Source organism: Pantherophis guttatus, chromosome 5, assembly GCF_059756535.1.
Source record: "Pantherophis guttatus breed Tessera chromosome 5, ASM5975653v1, whole genome shotgun sequence".
NCBI lineage: Eukaryota > Metazoa > Chordata > Lepidosauria > Squamata > Colubridae > Pantherophis > Pantherophis guttatus.
The window spans coordinates 66877688-66893883 of NC_142067.1; the positions used below are offsets into that span (position 1 = coordinate 66877688).

The window sequence follows — 16196 nt, forward strand, 5'->3', positions numbered from 1 at the left end:
CAAGAACTTACAAAAATAAAAGAAGGCGGAGGAATAAGACTGAAGAAGAAGATTCGCAAAAAAGTCAGGAAAAAATGGAGATGGAAAAACTATAACCCTCCTTGTTGGGGAGGATAGTAATAGTGAAAATGAATGACTATACCTGTATTTAGGGATATGATTTGTTTTGAAAAGTTATATTATAGTGAAAATGAATGATTTATTTATATTTAGGGACATGATTTGTTTTGAAAAGTTATATTAAGTAATGTTATGTTTGAACTGCTATGGGCCACTGACCAAACTTTCACTTTTGTCTTGAAGTATATTTCAAGGAATGCTTTGTTGAAGAATTTATATAAACTGATGGGTTAAAAGAAAAATATTGTGGATGTAAAAGTTATGGACAGTGTAGATCATTTAATGTAAGTTTATGGGTTAGAAGAAGGATATTACTTAAACTTTTATAAATTACATTAATGCTATATTAAAGAATGTTTTGTTGAAGAATAAATATAAACTTGTGGGTTATAAGGAAAATATAAGTGGTGCAAGGGTTGAGGGAAGGTTTTTACAATATTTTTTATAGATATTAAATAGTGAAGATGGTATATGATTATATGTAGTGGATTTGTAGAGAAAAAGATGAATAAGTTAATGCAAAGCTATTAAGTAAGGAATGTTTCCAGGAAGAATCAATATAAGTTTATGGGGTAAAAAGTAAAAATAAGGTTTTTACAATACATTTTATTTGAGATTGGTTAAAATATTTTGTTAATGTGTTAATATATGTAAGGGTTGGAGATGTGATGGTTAATTTTTAACTGGGCTCTGATTGTGTAACACTGGAAGAAAGAAGACTTGCTTATTATTGAAGAACGGACAAGAACGAAGGTGGATTGATTACTTTCAAGCAATAATTGGTTTAAATAGTTATATTTAGATATTAACAAGGGGAGTTAAAGTGCAAGAGGGAGATAAATCTATAGATAGTTAGTGTATGGTTTTTTTATTTTTGTTAAATGCTATACCCTGTATTTGCTCTGGGAAGTCTGGGGGGGAGGGTTGGGGCAGGAGGGGGGAGGGGGGAGGGGAAAATATGTGTAAAATTTTTTAAAACTTTTCAATAAAAGAAGAAAGAAAGAAAGAAACATCAATGCCGGAGGAGGAGCTGACGTCGTGACTGAATGGTCGGAGGATTCCTGGGCTCCAGGATCGCCGCCAAAACCCTCGCTGCTGGACGGTCCTTTTTGGACCTCACAGTCTTGTTTTGACTGTGATAGTGGAGGGCACATCCTGATGATCCCAGGGACACTGCAAAGTCCCTGGTTGATCCGGGAGAAGCCTTTTTTCTAGCAACGGGGTGGCAGCCATAGTAGCTGCTGAAGTTGTGACAGCTCCAGAAGAAGAATAGAAGGACAGTGAGTCGATGTGGTCTTATTTCCTTCTTTTTCTTTTTGTATTTATTGTATCTCTCCTGCATCCTTTCTCTAGTTTTTAAGATTGTTCCCCTCTTAATTTTTCCCCTCAATCTTTTCCCATTTCCTTCTTTTCTCTTCTTTTCTGAGAAATATTTCTCCCTCTCCATTTTTATTTTGTCACTATCAGTCCCAGTGTAATCATCTATTTTTTTAATCTTCAATTATTTTCTTTCCAACATTGTGTTCTTGCTTCTAACTTGTTTTTTCTTTTTCCTTTTTTTGTATTCTAACCAGTCCTCTGCTTCTTTATTTCCCTTAAATGCTTCTTGCACCTTTTGAAACATCTCCCTTAGTTCCTCATACTCATACTCCCAATTTTCCATGTTGTCACTTCAAGGAGAAATGATTTTTTAGTTTATTGTTATTTTAACTTATATATAATTCAAATTCAAGTCCATATAATGTCTCTTTTTCCTTTTTTATTTCCAAGTAGTGTCCAATTCAGATATTCATTTAGACCATTCCAATTTCAAACTTTATCCTTTCCAATTCTTTTTGAAGTCTTGCTTCAGCTGTTTAAACAAATACTCCAGAGGTGGGTTTCAGCAGATTCTGACCAGTACTGGAGTACCGGTAGCAGAAATTTTGAGTAGTTCGGAGAACTGGTAGTAAAAATTCTGACTGGCCCTGCCATCTATTCTCTGCCTCCCAAGTCCCAGCTGATTGGAAGGAAATGGGAATTTTGCAATAACCTTCCCCTGGAGTGGGGTGGGAATGGAGATTTTACAGTATCCTTCCCCTGCCACACCCACCAAGCCATGCCCATCAAGCCATGCCATGCCCACCAAGCCACACCCTCAGAACTGGTAATTAAAAAATTTGAAACCAACCACTGAAATACTCCTTTAAAAACTTCTCACAATAATTCCCTTTGTTCTTTCAGTCTTTAAAACACTTATTGCAGTATTTCTTTTCCACCAGCAGATGTCTCTCTCCAATCCACAAATCCCCAGGCAACAAAATATCAATTATAAATCCACAAAGACAACACTTTCTCTTTTTCTTTTAATTCCTTTTATTGTTAAAGAATGCTTTCTCTTAGTTTTCTTTTTCTTATATTGTTTCCAATTTTAAGTCCAGGTAGAAAGTTTTCCTTTTAGGGCTTTAGTTTTAAAGTTCCACTTCGTTTTTTTCCCCCCTTCACTTTGAATTCCCAAGTGCCAATTAGCCGCTTATTTCAGGTTGGGACCCCTTTTAAGCTTTAGAAAGTTTTTCTCCTTACCTGTGAGTTGGCCAATAACTCACCTGGTAACAATACTCTATTCAATCACCATTCCTGCACAAATCTTAGTTCAGTTGCCCCAGCTTGTAGCGGTCGTTTCAATGGCTGCCGCCCCCACCGCCGGATCAAAGAGCTGCCTCCGACCCTTCAAGGAACTTGCCTGTTCCTCTTGGTCTTCAGAGGTGCCTCTCTTTCTTCCCTGTCCCTCCAAGACAGTTTTGGTCTGAAGACCCCCCGACAGCGGTTTGTCTGGCTGGGTGTTTGCGAAGCTCGTTGGAGCTCCGCTATTTCCCAGCCAGCATCGCCGCGATGCTTCTGGTTCCTCCCTGTCCTGTGAATTGTTGATTTGATGGGTGGTGTTGCCAACTGGAGGAGCTAATAACGTGCTTAGATATTTTGCAATGTTGTACGTAACATATTTGGACAGAGAGGATCGCTGGTTTTAGGGGTTAAAGAGGCTATCTATGTCAAAATTGAACTGCTAAGGTGACCCTGATGATACAGATAAACCTCCAGGTGACCTTAACAACCCGCTAAAAAAATACAAACGACCAGCTGTCTGCAAGGAGTATAAATCCTTCCATTCCCCACCATCCAGTCAGAGCTGAAGAACCTTCTTGGATGAGAAGCGAAACGTCGTCAAAGAAAAACCAGAAAGTCCAGTTGCCTCTTGAAAAAAGTACCTTTGGGACTTGAATATTTATATTCATTAAAATTACAGTTACGTATTTCTCCTGTATATCCAATTATGATTGATTATTAAAAGAGAAATCGAATCTGAAATGCTTTACTTTGATGATTAGTATTTTAAGTTCAATTAAGACTAGTCGTGATTTGGGTATTCTTTTTGCTTTGCTTTGTTTTTTTTTTAAATGGGGAGGGGAATAAATCAGCTGAAAACAAGTTTCAAGCATATACTAATGTACCTAAATCAGTAGGAACAAATGTTGGCTTCTTTTAATTTTGTGTTTTTTTAAATTTTTTTGATATAAATAATGTATTTAACTAAAAGAAAAAAAATTATATTCAACTAGATTTCTGAAAGTAATACCCACAGCAGGACCAAAATAAAATATGTGATTATCTATGTAGATAGATAATGCAGTTGTCTGTATTATTCATTACTGTAAAAACCTATAAGGAATTGCAAATATTTTCCCCATTTTTGATGTGACATTTTGAAAATAAAATAGTGTCTTTTTTCTTTTCATTTTACAAACCTTTAATCATTTAGTGCAGGAGTCTCAAACTCAAGGCCCGCTGGCCGGATTCGGCCCACAGGGTGTTTACATCTGGCCCACAGTGCCGGCTTGGAAATATGCTGCCTCTGCCAGCCAAAACAGGGCACAGGGGGGCCATGGGCGTTTTTGGCTGGCAGAGAGCTGCAGGCCATGGAAGCTGAAAATGGGCCATGGGAGGGCTGTGTGAGGCCCCTTTGTGCACCGTTTTGGCCAGCAGAGTGCTGCAGGAGGCAGTGGAGGCCGAAAATAGGTGGTGGGGGCCCGTGCATGCCCCCCTGCCCCCCACTTTGGCCAGCAGAGGCACTGCGGGCCAATCCTTTGATATTTCCAGGCTGGCCCCATGGACAGGAGGCAGAGTGGTGCAGGAGGCAGAGGAACCCCACGGCCCATTTTGGCCTTTTTCATGTTCTCTTTAGCAGCATCTGCCAACTAGAACTAGGTACCCTGCAAGATCTGAATGGTTGTTGTTCAGAAGAGCCAAAAATATCTGGCTCTTCACCCAGGTCTTTGATGTGAGAGAGTGAGCCCCCTCGTATCACTGAATTTGTCATCTTTTATCTTTTACCTGTGATTGATTTAATTGTAATTTTTTTAATTGTTGTGAGCCACCCAGGGTCATTGAGAATTGGGTGGTATATCAATTTTGTAAATTATTACTAATATTAAGTCCTCCTTTAGGGCTGTGTCAGAACTAGTAACAACGATTGATAGACTGTTGGACAGTAAATCTCTCTTTGTCTGGAACTGCTGTTTTGAATGCAAAGGGAAAAAATGCATCTTGAGCATTTTTGCCACAGTAAATTCATGGTGTGTCAAACGCCCACCATGGCCATGCCCCACCCCACGCCCTTGGCCCTCCATGGTCAAACACAACCCTGATAGGGCCCTCAATGAAATCAAGCTTGACACTCCTGATTTAGTGGATATGTGAATTTGGATGCAGTTCTTATCAATATGTTACATCCAAATTCAGTTCGTTTTCTTTTTCTTTTCATCTCTAATTCCAGCTAATTCCATTTCAATTAGACTGATACAATTTCTTCAGTTATTTTATACACTGTACAATATTTCAAATAAAATATTAATCTTGTTTGGCTACCTATAAGATTATTATTATGAATAAGTATTTTTTTGTATTTAAATGTTGAAAGAATAAGAATTATGAATGAGAAAATATGTAGGAATTATGAGCGAATAGGGTTTTTTCTTCTTTTCTTAACTGTTGTTTCTTATTTATTTAGTAAATTGATAAGCCACCCATTTCATATTTATGACTCTGAGCATCTCACAGTTGAAACAGAATAAAAACAGTAAAAAAATAACAACAACCAGACTTAAAAGCAATAAAAAGGACATTAAAATAGCAGTCAAGAAAACTCACAAATGCTTAAATGAGCCATGTATTTATATATTTTGTTTCACTTTGGATGTAGCATTCATTAATTAAATTTTAGCTGGGCCTTGGCATGATCCTTCACAGCTATTCAGTTTTTATTTTACTGTCAATTTAAATGAAAAATGAATTACTGAGGAGCCTCTTTCTATGAAGTCTTATAAACAGTATATTTTTTGTATGTTTAATGTGCACGTGCAGATGTTGCAACAACTTATCCTGACAAGAAATCCATCTTGATGTATGTGACATCACTTTTCCAAGTCCTGCCCCAGAAGGTTACTCTAGAAGCCATCCATGAAGTTGAAACATTGCCACAGGAAGTAAAGCACATTAGAGAACAACAAATCCAATTACATCCACAACGGTTTTCTCAACTGGTGAGTCATATGTTTTTCCACCCTGTTATTTGAGACTAGTGAACAGTAAATTCCTGCAGTTATTTGTGTACTTGTTTTGTGTTTCTTTAAAAGGTAAAGAAACTCCAATTATGAAACCATAAAGTTACTGAACTTCTCTGTAGTTGTTATAAAAATCTGTCATTTAACAATTTACAAGGATTATTACTGAAAATTAATTTGGGTAGAAATGTTAAGATATTTGGAACAGCTGGTGAGATTCTTATTATTTTTGCCCAAGTCTTGATCACTTTTCCCCACAAGCTGAAATATTCTAGACCTATCCATAAATCATTTTTTTAATTATAGTTCTTCTTTTTCAACCTGGAAAAGGTTGCCTTTCATTGATTTCAGATCTTATTTGCATGGATTATATTTTAACTGTTCTGCATGTTGAAAGTGCTGATGTAAAAATGTAGATTTTTGTTATTTTTGTGTTTCATGTAATGTATATTAAGCTTCAATAATATGCACACATTTAAAAAAAACTGAAACAGTAAGGTAAATGCCAGGACACTTATTCTGACATTATTAAGACTTTGCCAACCCAAAATTTTCAGGATTATAATAATTTAGTAAAAGCTACTTGATTTTTTAAATTGCTTAATGTTATTTCATTGTCTATTTGCTTGTTTCTTTTAACAATATGCATATATGAAAAAGCATGAATAAGTGGAAACTATTCATCAGTAGATCTACTAGGGAAGTATTTCATATATTAATTATTTAATATGCTCAGGTCATGTTTGTATAAATTACCATAATTTTTCATTTCTCACACGAAGAAGTTTTCTTTTTAGCCAAATCTAATAGATGCCAGGTCCTATTATATGTTTCAGATAAGCTTCTTTCTAGAATGTGATGTTCTGATGATAATATGAACTTAAAAAGTAGCAGAAGCTGAATAATTAAATAAAGATTCAAATCAAGCATCCCAGGACATATTGTGGTTGAATATTAACAATTCATATGTAAAGTTTTTCTGACAAAATATTTCTTAACTCTTCAAGCAAATTTTCTTACCAACGAATACTTAATTGCTATTTGATGGTCTTTCCATACTCAAAAGAAGATACCAGATGAGACTCTCTAGGCCTTTTGTGAAAATAAAGTCTTTTTCACTTGTGGTCTCAGTCATTTAGAAGAGAGTTTCCCAACCTTTTCGGTTTTGTGGGCCAGTGTGGAAGAAGAGGGGAGGGGCCCAGAAGTGGGCCATGGCCCAGGGGTTGGGAACCCCTGGTTTAGAAAGTGAAAACTTTTAAGTAGCTTACATTGCATATTATGAAGAGCTACTATTTATAGTAGACAAAATTCAAAACAAAATTAGCTAATCTTGTATTTCTTGTATTTAATTTGGTTTGTGATGGTTTGCTATTCACAATCATGATCAGCCATCTCAGTTTAACACTGTAGTTTGCATACTTCCAGAAGTTATTTTGTTTTAGTGATGCAGTTATTAGGTCCTTTTAAAAACCAAACCTTAGAAAAGGCTGAAGAAGTTCCACTATCCTGTCAGGATTTCAGTAAGGTCATTCCCCACACCCCACAAAGGTTTATAAAGGAAAATGTCATTTTGAAAGGAAGACCTCTTTTACTTTGTATGAATACTCATTCTTGTGCCTGCAGTTGAAATGGTAAAAGAGAGATATAAGCACATGAAGTTCTTCCATTTTGACTGTGATAATATCTTTTTGTAATTATTATTTTGATATAAATGTATTCATAGACCATTTCTTGTTTTTGAAAATAGTTATGTCATCTCAGGTTTAGATTTCTATACTAATTCCCAAATTATTTCTTTCTTTGGATGGGCATGCCATTACAAATAAATTTCAGTCCTAGTTAGTCTAACCATTTGTACAATTATATTGTATGATGGGCCTCCCAACTATTTTACACCTTTGCAGAATTCTGAACATATTTATTCACAACCTTTCTGGGTTCGTGTCCTTTTGCTTTAAGTGCATTTAATCACAGAGGTCTTTATTGATGATAGGCTTCATAGTGGGGATAATTACAGGTACTTCAAATATTTTTTCTATTTCTCATTAAACCTATAATGAAAATCTCTGTTTAATTCTTGAGCATTTCTTGAAGTAAGATGGCTGCTGACATTCTCCCCTGAAATATACTACATTTCATCCATTTTGTTACCCACATTCATCCATGTATGTCTGCTTTTCTTCCTAATTTCTTCTTCTTATATCAAAGTCAGTGTAGCACAGGGCCATGTGCACACCCCTTCACCTAAGCCTCGTTTCAAAAGCTATGTGTACACACAAACTGCTTATGTCATGTTCTCTGACCAAAAAGGGAGGATGTTCCCTCCACAGGTCTGTCAATATTATTTTTTTGTTGTGAATAACACTCTTCTTCTAATATGCCTGTGCTTGCTGTGGGAAATAAATGCACCCTTTTTGCTTGTGTCCATTTTAATTTTCAGTGATATTCTTCTTAGGGTTTTTTGTGTTATTTGGGTCAGCCGACTCTTTCTGCTATAAGGCTTGCCTTTTCTAGTTATACCTTCTTTTTTACATTAGATAGTTACTATAAAAATATTAAAAGCCTCAATAAAAGATTAAGTTTTAAAGACATAAATTCAATCCTTAATCCCTTTATAACATAAATCTAAATTCAAAGATATAAATGATTACTATGAACATGGAGGAGATGTTTTGCTTGAGTTTCTTAAACATTTCTCTTTGCCATATTGAATCAGTGCAGAAATGAAATGTCATACATTTGAGGTTGCATTTCTTGAATTGTAGACATCAGGTCATTTGTTCTGTATGAACAGATCTTTTCTCTGTCTCTCTCTCTCTTCATATTGCATATAGTTGTTTTTAAAAGGGATAATTACTTAAGACAATTTTGCATATTTTTACCAAGGATAACTTTAGACACAGATTGAAAACAGATATTGTGATAGCTGTATTTAGGACTTGGTAAATTTAATTTGACAGTAAGTTTGGTGTAGTGAAAAGCATCAAGCTGGAAGCTGGGCGACTGTGAGTTCTAGTCCCACCTTGGGCACAAAGCCAGCTGGGTGACCTTGGGCTAGTCATTTTCTCTACCCAAGAAAGAAAGCAAACCACTTCTGGAAAATCTTGCCAGGAAAACAGCAGGGACTTGTTCAGGCAGTTTCCCAGAATCGGACACAAGTGAACAGAAAAAAAATCACAATATGACTAAAGCAAATTATTCAATAATTGCAGGATAACTCATATATTTCTGCATACATCTATCATTATTATTTACCTTCTGTGGTCTTTATTTTTGATTGTTAGATTAAGTAGTGAAAGAAATTAATTAGTGATAGAAATCACAGCAGATCTGCTTTTCATCTGTTGTTCTACCTGTAGCAATATTAACCCCTGTAGCTATATTAAATACTGTTTCTTCTACCCATTATCAAGATCAGTATTTCCCCATTTTAAATTTACATTATTCTATTTCTTTTTTTTTATCACATTTTAAGACAAATATTTCTGTATGATGTGTAGTAAAATTCATTTATAGCATCCATCTTTTCTCCTAAATATCTTAAAAACATAATTTGATAGGCACCCAGTAATTGTCCTGTTTCCTGAATGGACAATTTCATTCAATGGGGAAGGGAGATGTGAATCTGCCTGGAGATCTCTTTTCTGTAGCATCCCTCAAGGATCTCTATTTCCTCCATTTCTTTTTAACGTCTACATGAAATTACTGAGACAGATTATCCATTAGTATTATGTTTCATATCATCAGTATGGTGATATTATCTAGTTGCATAAATCATCCTAAAAAAACCAACTTATAATATTAGCCCTTCAAGATAGTCTACAATTAGCACAACAATTAAAACTAGCTTTATCTTTACTGTAAGGTTAAATTAACAGAATCTTGTGCTACTGCAAGTACTTCTCCCCACCTTTCCTTTTACTCTCTGGAAAAGTAGGAAGAGTCACTTCTGAAAGAATTCCCATGAGCCTATGCATCGGTGAACTGAAATGTCTTTTGCGTCATGTTTGTCTAATCTGTGACTCCCTTGTCTCCCAAGAACATTGCCACATACCATTGATATGTGATGGGAGTTCTGCTCAATGGTGGAAGGTTGTAATCATCTGTATAGAGAACAAAAGACTCTAACTGAATTCTTTCAACACAGAGTAGTTTTGGGATTGTGAATTAGACAGGTCTAAAGAATTCAGTATTTAATTTTGAATAGAGTTGTAGTCTTCTGATCAAAGGTGCTTCACAATGTGGGGGTTCTCCTAAATTCAACATTCCTGCTTTGGGAGTAGGCAGCAACTACGGCAGTCTTTCGATATCTACTTTTTGTTTATGTTTATGTTTATGTTTATTATATTTGTATACCGCCCTTCTCCCGAAGGACTTGGGGCGGTGAACAGCCAGCAGATAAAATACAAAAAATACAAAATTTAAAACAATATTAAAATCCAATTAAATTAATTTGGCCCACAGTTAAAACACCCCTATATTAAAACCCATAATTTAATAATTTAAAATTAAAACAATTTTAAAAAGTTAGGTCAAGTTAGCCCGGCTTGATGAAACAGAAACGTCTTTAGGGCACGGTGGAAAGTGCGCAGATCCGGGATCCGCCGTACCTCCGCGGGCAGCTCATTCCAGAGGGTAGGTGCCCCCACAGAGAAAGCTCTCCCCCTGGGGGCCGCCAGCCGACATTGTTTGGCTGATGGCACCCTGAGGAGCCCCTCTCTGTGGGAGCGTATTGGTCGGTGGGAGGCTACCAGCGGCAGAAGGTAGTCTCGTAAATACCCAGGTCCTAAGCCATGGAGCACTCTAAAGGTGGTAACCAATACCTTGAAGCGCACCCAGAAGACCACTGAGAGCCAGTGCAGCTCTCTCAGGAGAGGTGTTACATGGGAGTGCCGAGTCGCTCCCATAACCACCTACGCGGTCACATTCTGGACCAGTTGGAGCCTCCGGGTGTTCCTCAAGGGGAGCCCCATGTAGAGAGCATTACAGTAGTCCAAGCGGGACATAACGAGGGCATGAGTGACTGTGCGTAAGGCATCCTGATCCAGAAAGGGACGCAACTGGTGGATCAGGCGAACCTGATAAAAATCCCCCCTGGCCACAGCCGTCATATGCTCTTCCAAAGACAGCCGTGTATCCAGGAGGACACCCAAGTTGTGAGCCCTCTCTGTGGGGGCCAACGACTCGCCCCCAAAAGTATATCAGGATGCCGGAAGCCACAGCCACTCGGTCTTGGATGGGTTGAGCCTGAGCCTGTTTCTCCCCATCCAGATCCGCATGGCCTCCAGGCACCGGGACATCACATCAAGGGCATTGTTGGGGTGGTCCAGGGTGGAAATGTACAGCTGAGTATCGTCAGCGTACAGGTGACACTTTACCCCGAAACCACAGATAATCTCACCCAGCGGCTTCACATAAATGTTGAACAAAAGGGGCGAGAGAATCGACTCTTGCAACACCCCACACACAAGGCGCCTCGAGGTCGATCTCTGTCCCCCCGTCAACACGAACTGCGACCGATTGGAGAGGAAGGAGGAGAACTACCACAGCATGATGCCCCCTATCCCCAACCCCTCCAGTCAGTGCAGCATGATACCATGGTCAATGGTATCAAAAGCCACCGAGAGATCTAATAGGACCAGGACAGAGAAACAGCCCCTGTCCCGAGCCCTCCAGAGATCATCCACCAACATGACCAATGCCATTTCCGTGCTGTGCCCAGGCCTGAAACCTGTCTGGAACGGATCTAGATAAACCGTTTCCTCCAGGTACCGGGGAAACTGTCGCGCCACCACACTCTCAACAAGCTTCGCCACAAAGCGGAGGTTGGAGACAGGATGATAATTTGCTAATACAGCTGGGTCCAGGGAAGGTTTCTTAATGAGGGCCTCACCACCGCCTCCTTCATGGCGGCGGGGAAGTTACCCTCACTCAAAGAAGCATTAATAATCCCCTGGAGCCAGCCTCGTGTAACCTCCCGGGAGGCCAGTACCAACCAGGAGGGACACGGGTCCAGTAAACATGTGGCCACACTAAGCCTGCCCAGAATCCTGTCCACGTCCTCGGGAGCCACCAGGTCAAACTCCTCCCAAATTCTCAAGGCCCGCCTCCGTCACCCCGCCTGAAGCTACCCAGTCAGAATCCAATCCTTCCCGAATCTAAGCAATTTTTATATGTCAGCTGTAACCATTCCTGGACTGGGAAATTTTGTTCACATTCACTTATACCCTAGATAATTGGATCACTGTAACACATTCATGACACCAGACATTTATTGGTATCTCATTATTTTTTGTGACATCAGAGTAACATGATAACAGAGTTGGAAGGAACATTGCAAGTCTTCTAGTCCAACCCTCTTTTTTTGTTATTTTTTTTTATTTTTTAAACAAAACATAAAAACAACCATCATCCATTATAATTACAGAATGTGTGTCGATCGGTTACAATTCTTTTGTGCTTAATCCCATATCCAAAATGTACAAGTTACTTGTCAATTTATTATATCTCATTGTGTTATTATTCTCATTTAACATTTATTTAACAATGGCATTTATCCCCTAAAAAACCATATCATATATTTTATTATTACATTTATTTCATATTTCATACTTCATTTCCATGCTTTCTTATCTAGCCATTGATAAAATACATCCCATACCATATAATATTGCTTGTCTTCCTGTTCTCTAATTTCAAATGTCAATTTACTCATTTCAGCACATTCCATAACTTTCTTAATAACTTTCATCTTCCATAGGTATTTTCTCCTTTTTCCAATTTTTAGCAAATACAATTCTAGCCGCTTTTAAAACATTCATAATTAAATATCTCAGTTCTCTATTATATATTTCTGGTAAAATCCCTAATAAAAATATCTTTGGTTTAAAGTCAATGTGTTTCTTTGTCATTTTTTCCAACCATGTGTGGATTTTAGTCCAATATCTTTTAGCTTCTACGCATGTCCACCACATATGGAAATATGAACCTGGTGTCTGATGACATTTCCAACACTGTTCTGATTTGTTCTTGAACATTCTAGCAATTCTCGTTGGGGGTAAATGCCACCTGTAAAACATCTTGTACAAATTCTCCTTATATGCTGTTGACATTGTCATTTTATAATTTTGCGACCACAATTTTTGCTATTTCTCTAAATCAATTCCATAGCCAAAATTTTTCCCCCATGCAATCATTGTTTCTTTAACTTGTTCTTCTTCCAATTTTACCTCTAATAAATAACCATACAATTTTTTAATTACGGTGTCATAAGAACCTGTTAAAATTTTATCTAGATTAGTCAAATTACTATAAAAACCCTCTGTCTTAAAATCTTTATCATATCTAGAATGTATTTGCATATATGAAAACCAATCCATCTTTATCTCTTGTTCTTCTAATTCTTGCTTTGATTTAAGTTCACCGTTTTCATTCAATAGTCCAACCCTCTTCTCAAGCAGGGGACTGTATACCATTTCAGACAGATAGTTGTCCAGTCTTTTCTTAAAAACCTCCAGTGATGAAGCGCCTACTATTTCTGAAGGCAAGCTGTTCCAGTAGTTAATTGATCTCACTGTTAGGAAATTTCTTCTTAGTTCTAGGTTGCTTCTCTACTTGATTAGTTTCTATCCATTGTCTTGTCTTCTGGTACTTTGGAAAATAGGTTGACCCCCTCTTCTTTGTCAGCCCCTCAAATATTGGAACACTACTGTCAGGAACTGCATTGTATTCCAGTCAACTTCTGTATCTAATTCAAGGTGCTGGTTATCACCTTTAAAATTGTATATGGCTCCAGGTTTGATTAGCTAAGGGAGTACCTTCTTTTGAATTTATCCAATCAAGCCAACTATGGTTAGGTCCCACCAGGTCCATCCCTATAGGAAGCCACTGATCAGCATTAGAAGCATTTTCTTTCTTTCTTTTTTTCTTTCTTTTTAGGTTTTATTGGATTTTTTTTTTAAATATACATCAATATCAATACATGATCAGTGTGGCCTCTGAGTATAATTCATTTTGATACAAACAGCAGCAGCAGCAGCAGCAGCAACAACAACAATAATAACAATAATAATAAGCTGATCCTGCCTTTCTGCTACCAAACAGGCAGATAGGCCGCTTTCCTTCCCCCCATTCCTGATCCTGCCTTTCTGCTACCAAATAGACAGGTAGGCCTCTTTCCTTCCCCCCCCCCCCATTCCTGATCCTGCCTTTCTGCTACCAAACAGACAGGTAGGCCTCTTCCCCCCCCCCCCATTCCTGATCCTGCCTTTCTGCCACTAAACAGGCAGTTAGGCTGCCATGGCTGGGCTTGGACAGCTATCCGGTGCAATTCCTATGGTTATGGGATTATCATCTTTGGATCAGTAGTGGCTTAGCCACTGTGAACCAACCCAGCCACCTACCATCACTAATGATGAGAAGAAATCAACAAAATTCCACACTGGATCGGTTGTCACCCGGGTCAATAAGGACTGCGTCAGATGCTATGGCTCCTGGACATTTGTTGAAAAAGGGCCTACAGGGCTCAATTGTTACTGCTAGAGAACCAGGGCGTGCAACTGCAAAACGACTGAAACAAAAGCGCAAAACTTGGACAACCAAAGAAAATCAAGAAATCATCTAATAGTATTACCAGGCAGAACCAACAGCCAGGGGATTTCCAAAAAGAATGATGCAACTGTGGAAGGAAAACACCCGGAAAGTGACGTAACTGAAGAAAGATTAATGGATCAAATATGCTCCATCATCCATAATAAAGTTTTCACAGATGTGGAAATGCAACATCTAGAAACATTGGCTAAAAAGAAAACAACAAGTAATGATGAACAAGCTAAAGAAACTGCTCCAACACCTCAACAAACTGACCAGCCAGTGGAAGAAACCAACATACAGGATGAAAATCCTCCTGTGCAACAACTCGAAAGTGTAGAGCTAAGTGATCTAGCAAAAATGCTGAAAGAAAATATTGAAAACAACATCAAAGAAAACATAGAAAGAAAAAGACTACCTACCATTTGCAAAGTGCATAGCAAACAAGTGAAAGATCTGTTAACTGCCGTGAACAACATTTTAACTTCCATCCCATCCAGCACACTATATGAAACCAACCAACTAATGTATACCACAGCCGCCATTATAACTGCAGAACTGGGTTATAAAATGCCAAAAAAGAAACCCACTGGAACACCAAAGTGGAAAATTCGACTTGAAAATAAAATTAAAAAACTATGAGGGGATGTCAGCAATCTGAAGTACTTGAAAGAAGGAAAACTAAAGAACAAAAAGCTGAAAAGTAGTTTACACAAAAAATACAACCTGGAAGAAAAAACAATAACAGAAATCATGGAAGAACTAAAACAACATGTAATATCAACAGCAAAGAAAATTGAAAGATATGAAGGACGAATAAAACAATATCGTGAAAATATCCAGTTGAGAAGAAACCCACAACTCTTCTACCAGTCACTTGATGAAAATCGAGTCCAAAATAATGTTCACCCATGTAAAGAAAAAACTTTGAACTTTTGGAAAGAACTGTGGGAAAATCCAGTGGAACACAACAAAACTGCCTCCTGGATCAAAGATATTCAACAACAAACAACATGAAACAAAATGAAAAATATTGTACAACTGACATGGTTGCAAAACAAGCAAAGAAGGTCAAGAACTGGAGTGCACCAGGCCTGGATGAACTGCATGGATACTGGCTAAAACACCTGATCATCCTCCATCATCGCATGGCCACTCAATTTGATCAAATGCTTCAAAATGTAACAAGCAAAGAATGGTTAATAGCTGGTTGAACATACTTGATAATGAAAGATCCAGAAAAGGGCACAGAACCAAGCAACTATCGCCCAATTACTTGTCTGCCAACAACTTTTTACAAGAATACTGGCAAATTCAGTATTCAATCTTCTGATGGAAAACAGTTTGTATCCAGTAGAACAAAAAGGAAATTATAAAAAAAATCAAAAGGAACAAAAGATCAGCTTCTCATTGACAAAGTGATACTAAAAAATGCAAAATGAAGAAAAACAAATTTAAATATGGCATGGATTGATTACAAAAAGGCATCTGACTCATTATCCCACAGCTGGATTGACACCTGTCTGAAAAACTTTGGAATCAGCAAAAATATTTGTACATTGTTGAAAGCAAATATGCAAAAACTTAAAACAGTACTAACAGCAAATGGGGAGAACATTGGTGAAGTCAACATCAGACGAGGAATCTTCCAGGGGGACTCACTTTAACCACTACTGTTCAATATCACATTAATTCCATTGACAATAATCCTACAAAATACAAAATTGGGATACCAAATCTCAAGCCAACATGGCAAGATAAACCATCTACTATATATGGATGACTTAAAAATGTATGCAAAAAGCACCACTGAACTTAAATCAATATTCAACACAGTTCAACTGTTCAGCAGCGACATCAAAATGAACTTTGGACTTGAAAAATGTGCTA

General features: G+C 37.7%; 1 protein-coding gene across 3 annotated transcripts in view; it reads left to right on the plus strand.

Moving 5' to 3' along the window:
* DMD (dystrophin) overlaps positions 1-16196 on the plus strand; it is a 2041544-nt gene that overhangs the window by 582803 nt on the left and 1442545 nt on the right. For all 3 annotated transcript variants that reach the window (XM_087871305.1, XM_087871306.1, XM_087871307.1), the window contains exon 8: positions 5518-5696. In XM_087871305.1, the coding sequence (XP_087727431.1) occupies positions 5518-5696 (179 nt within the window). The remainder of the gene's footprint in view (positions 1-5517; positions 5697-16196) is intronic.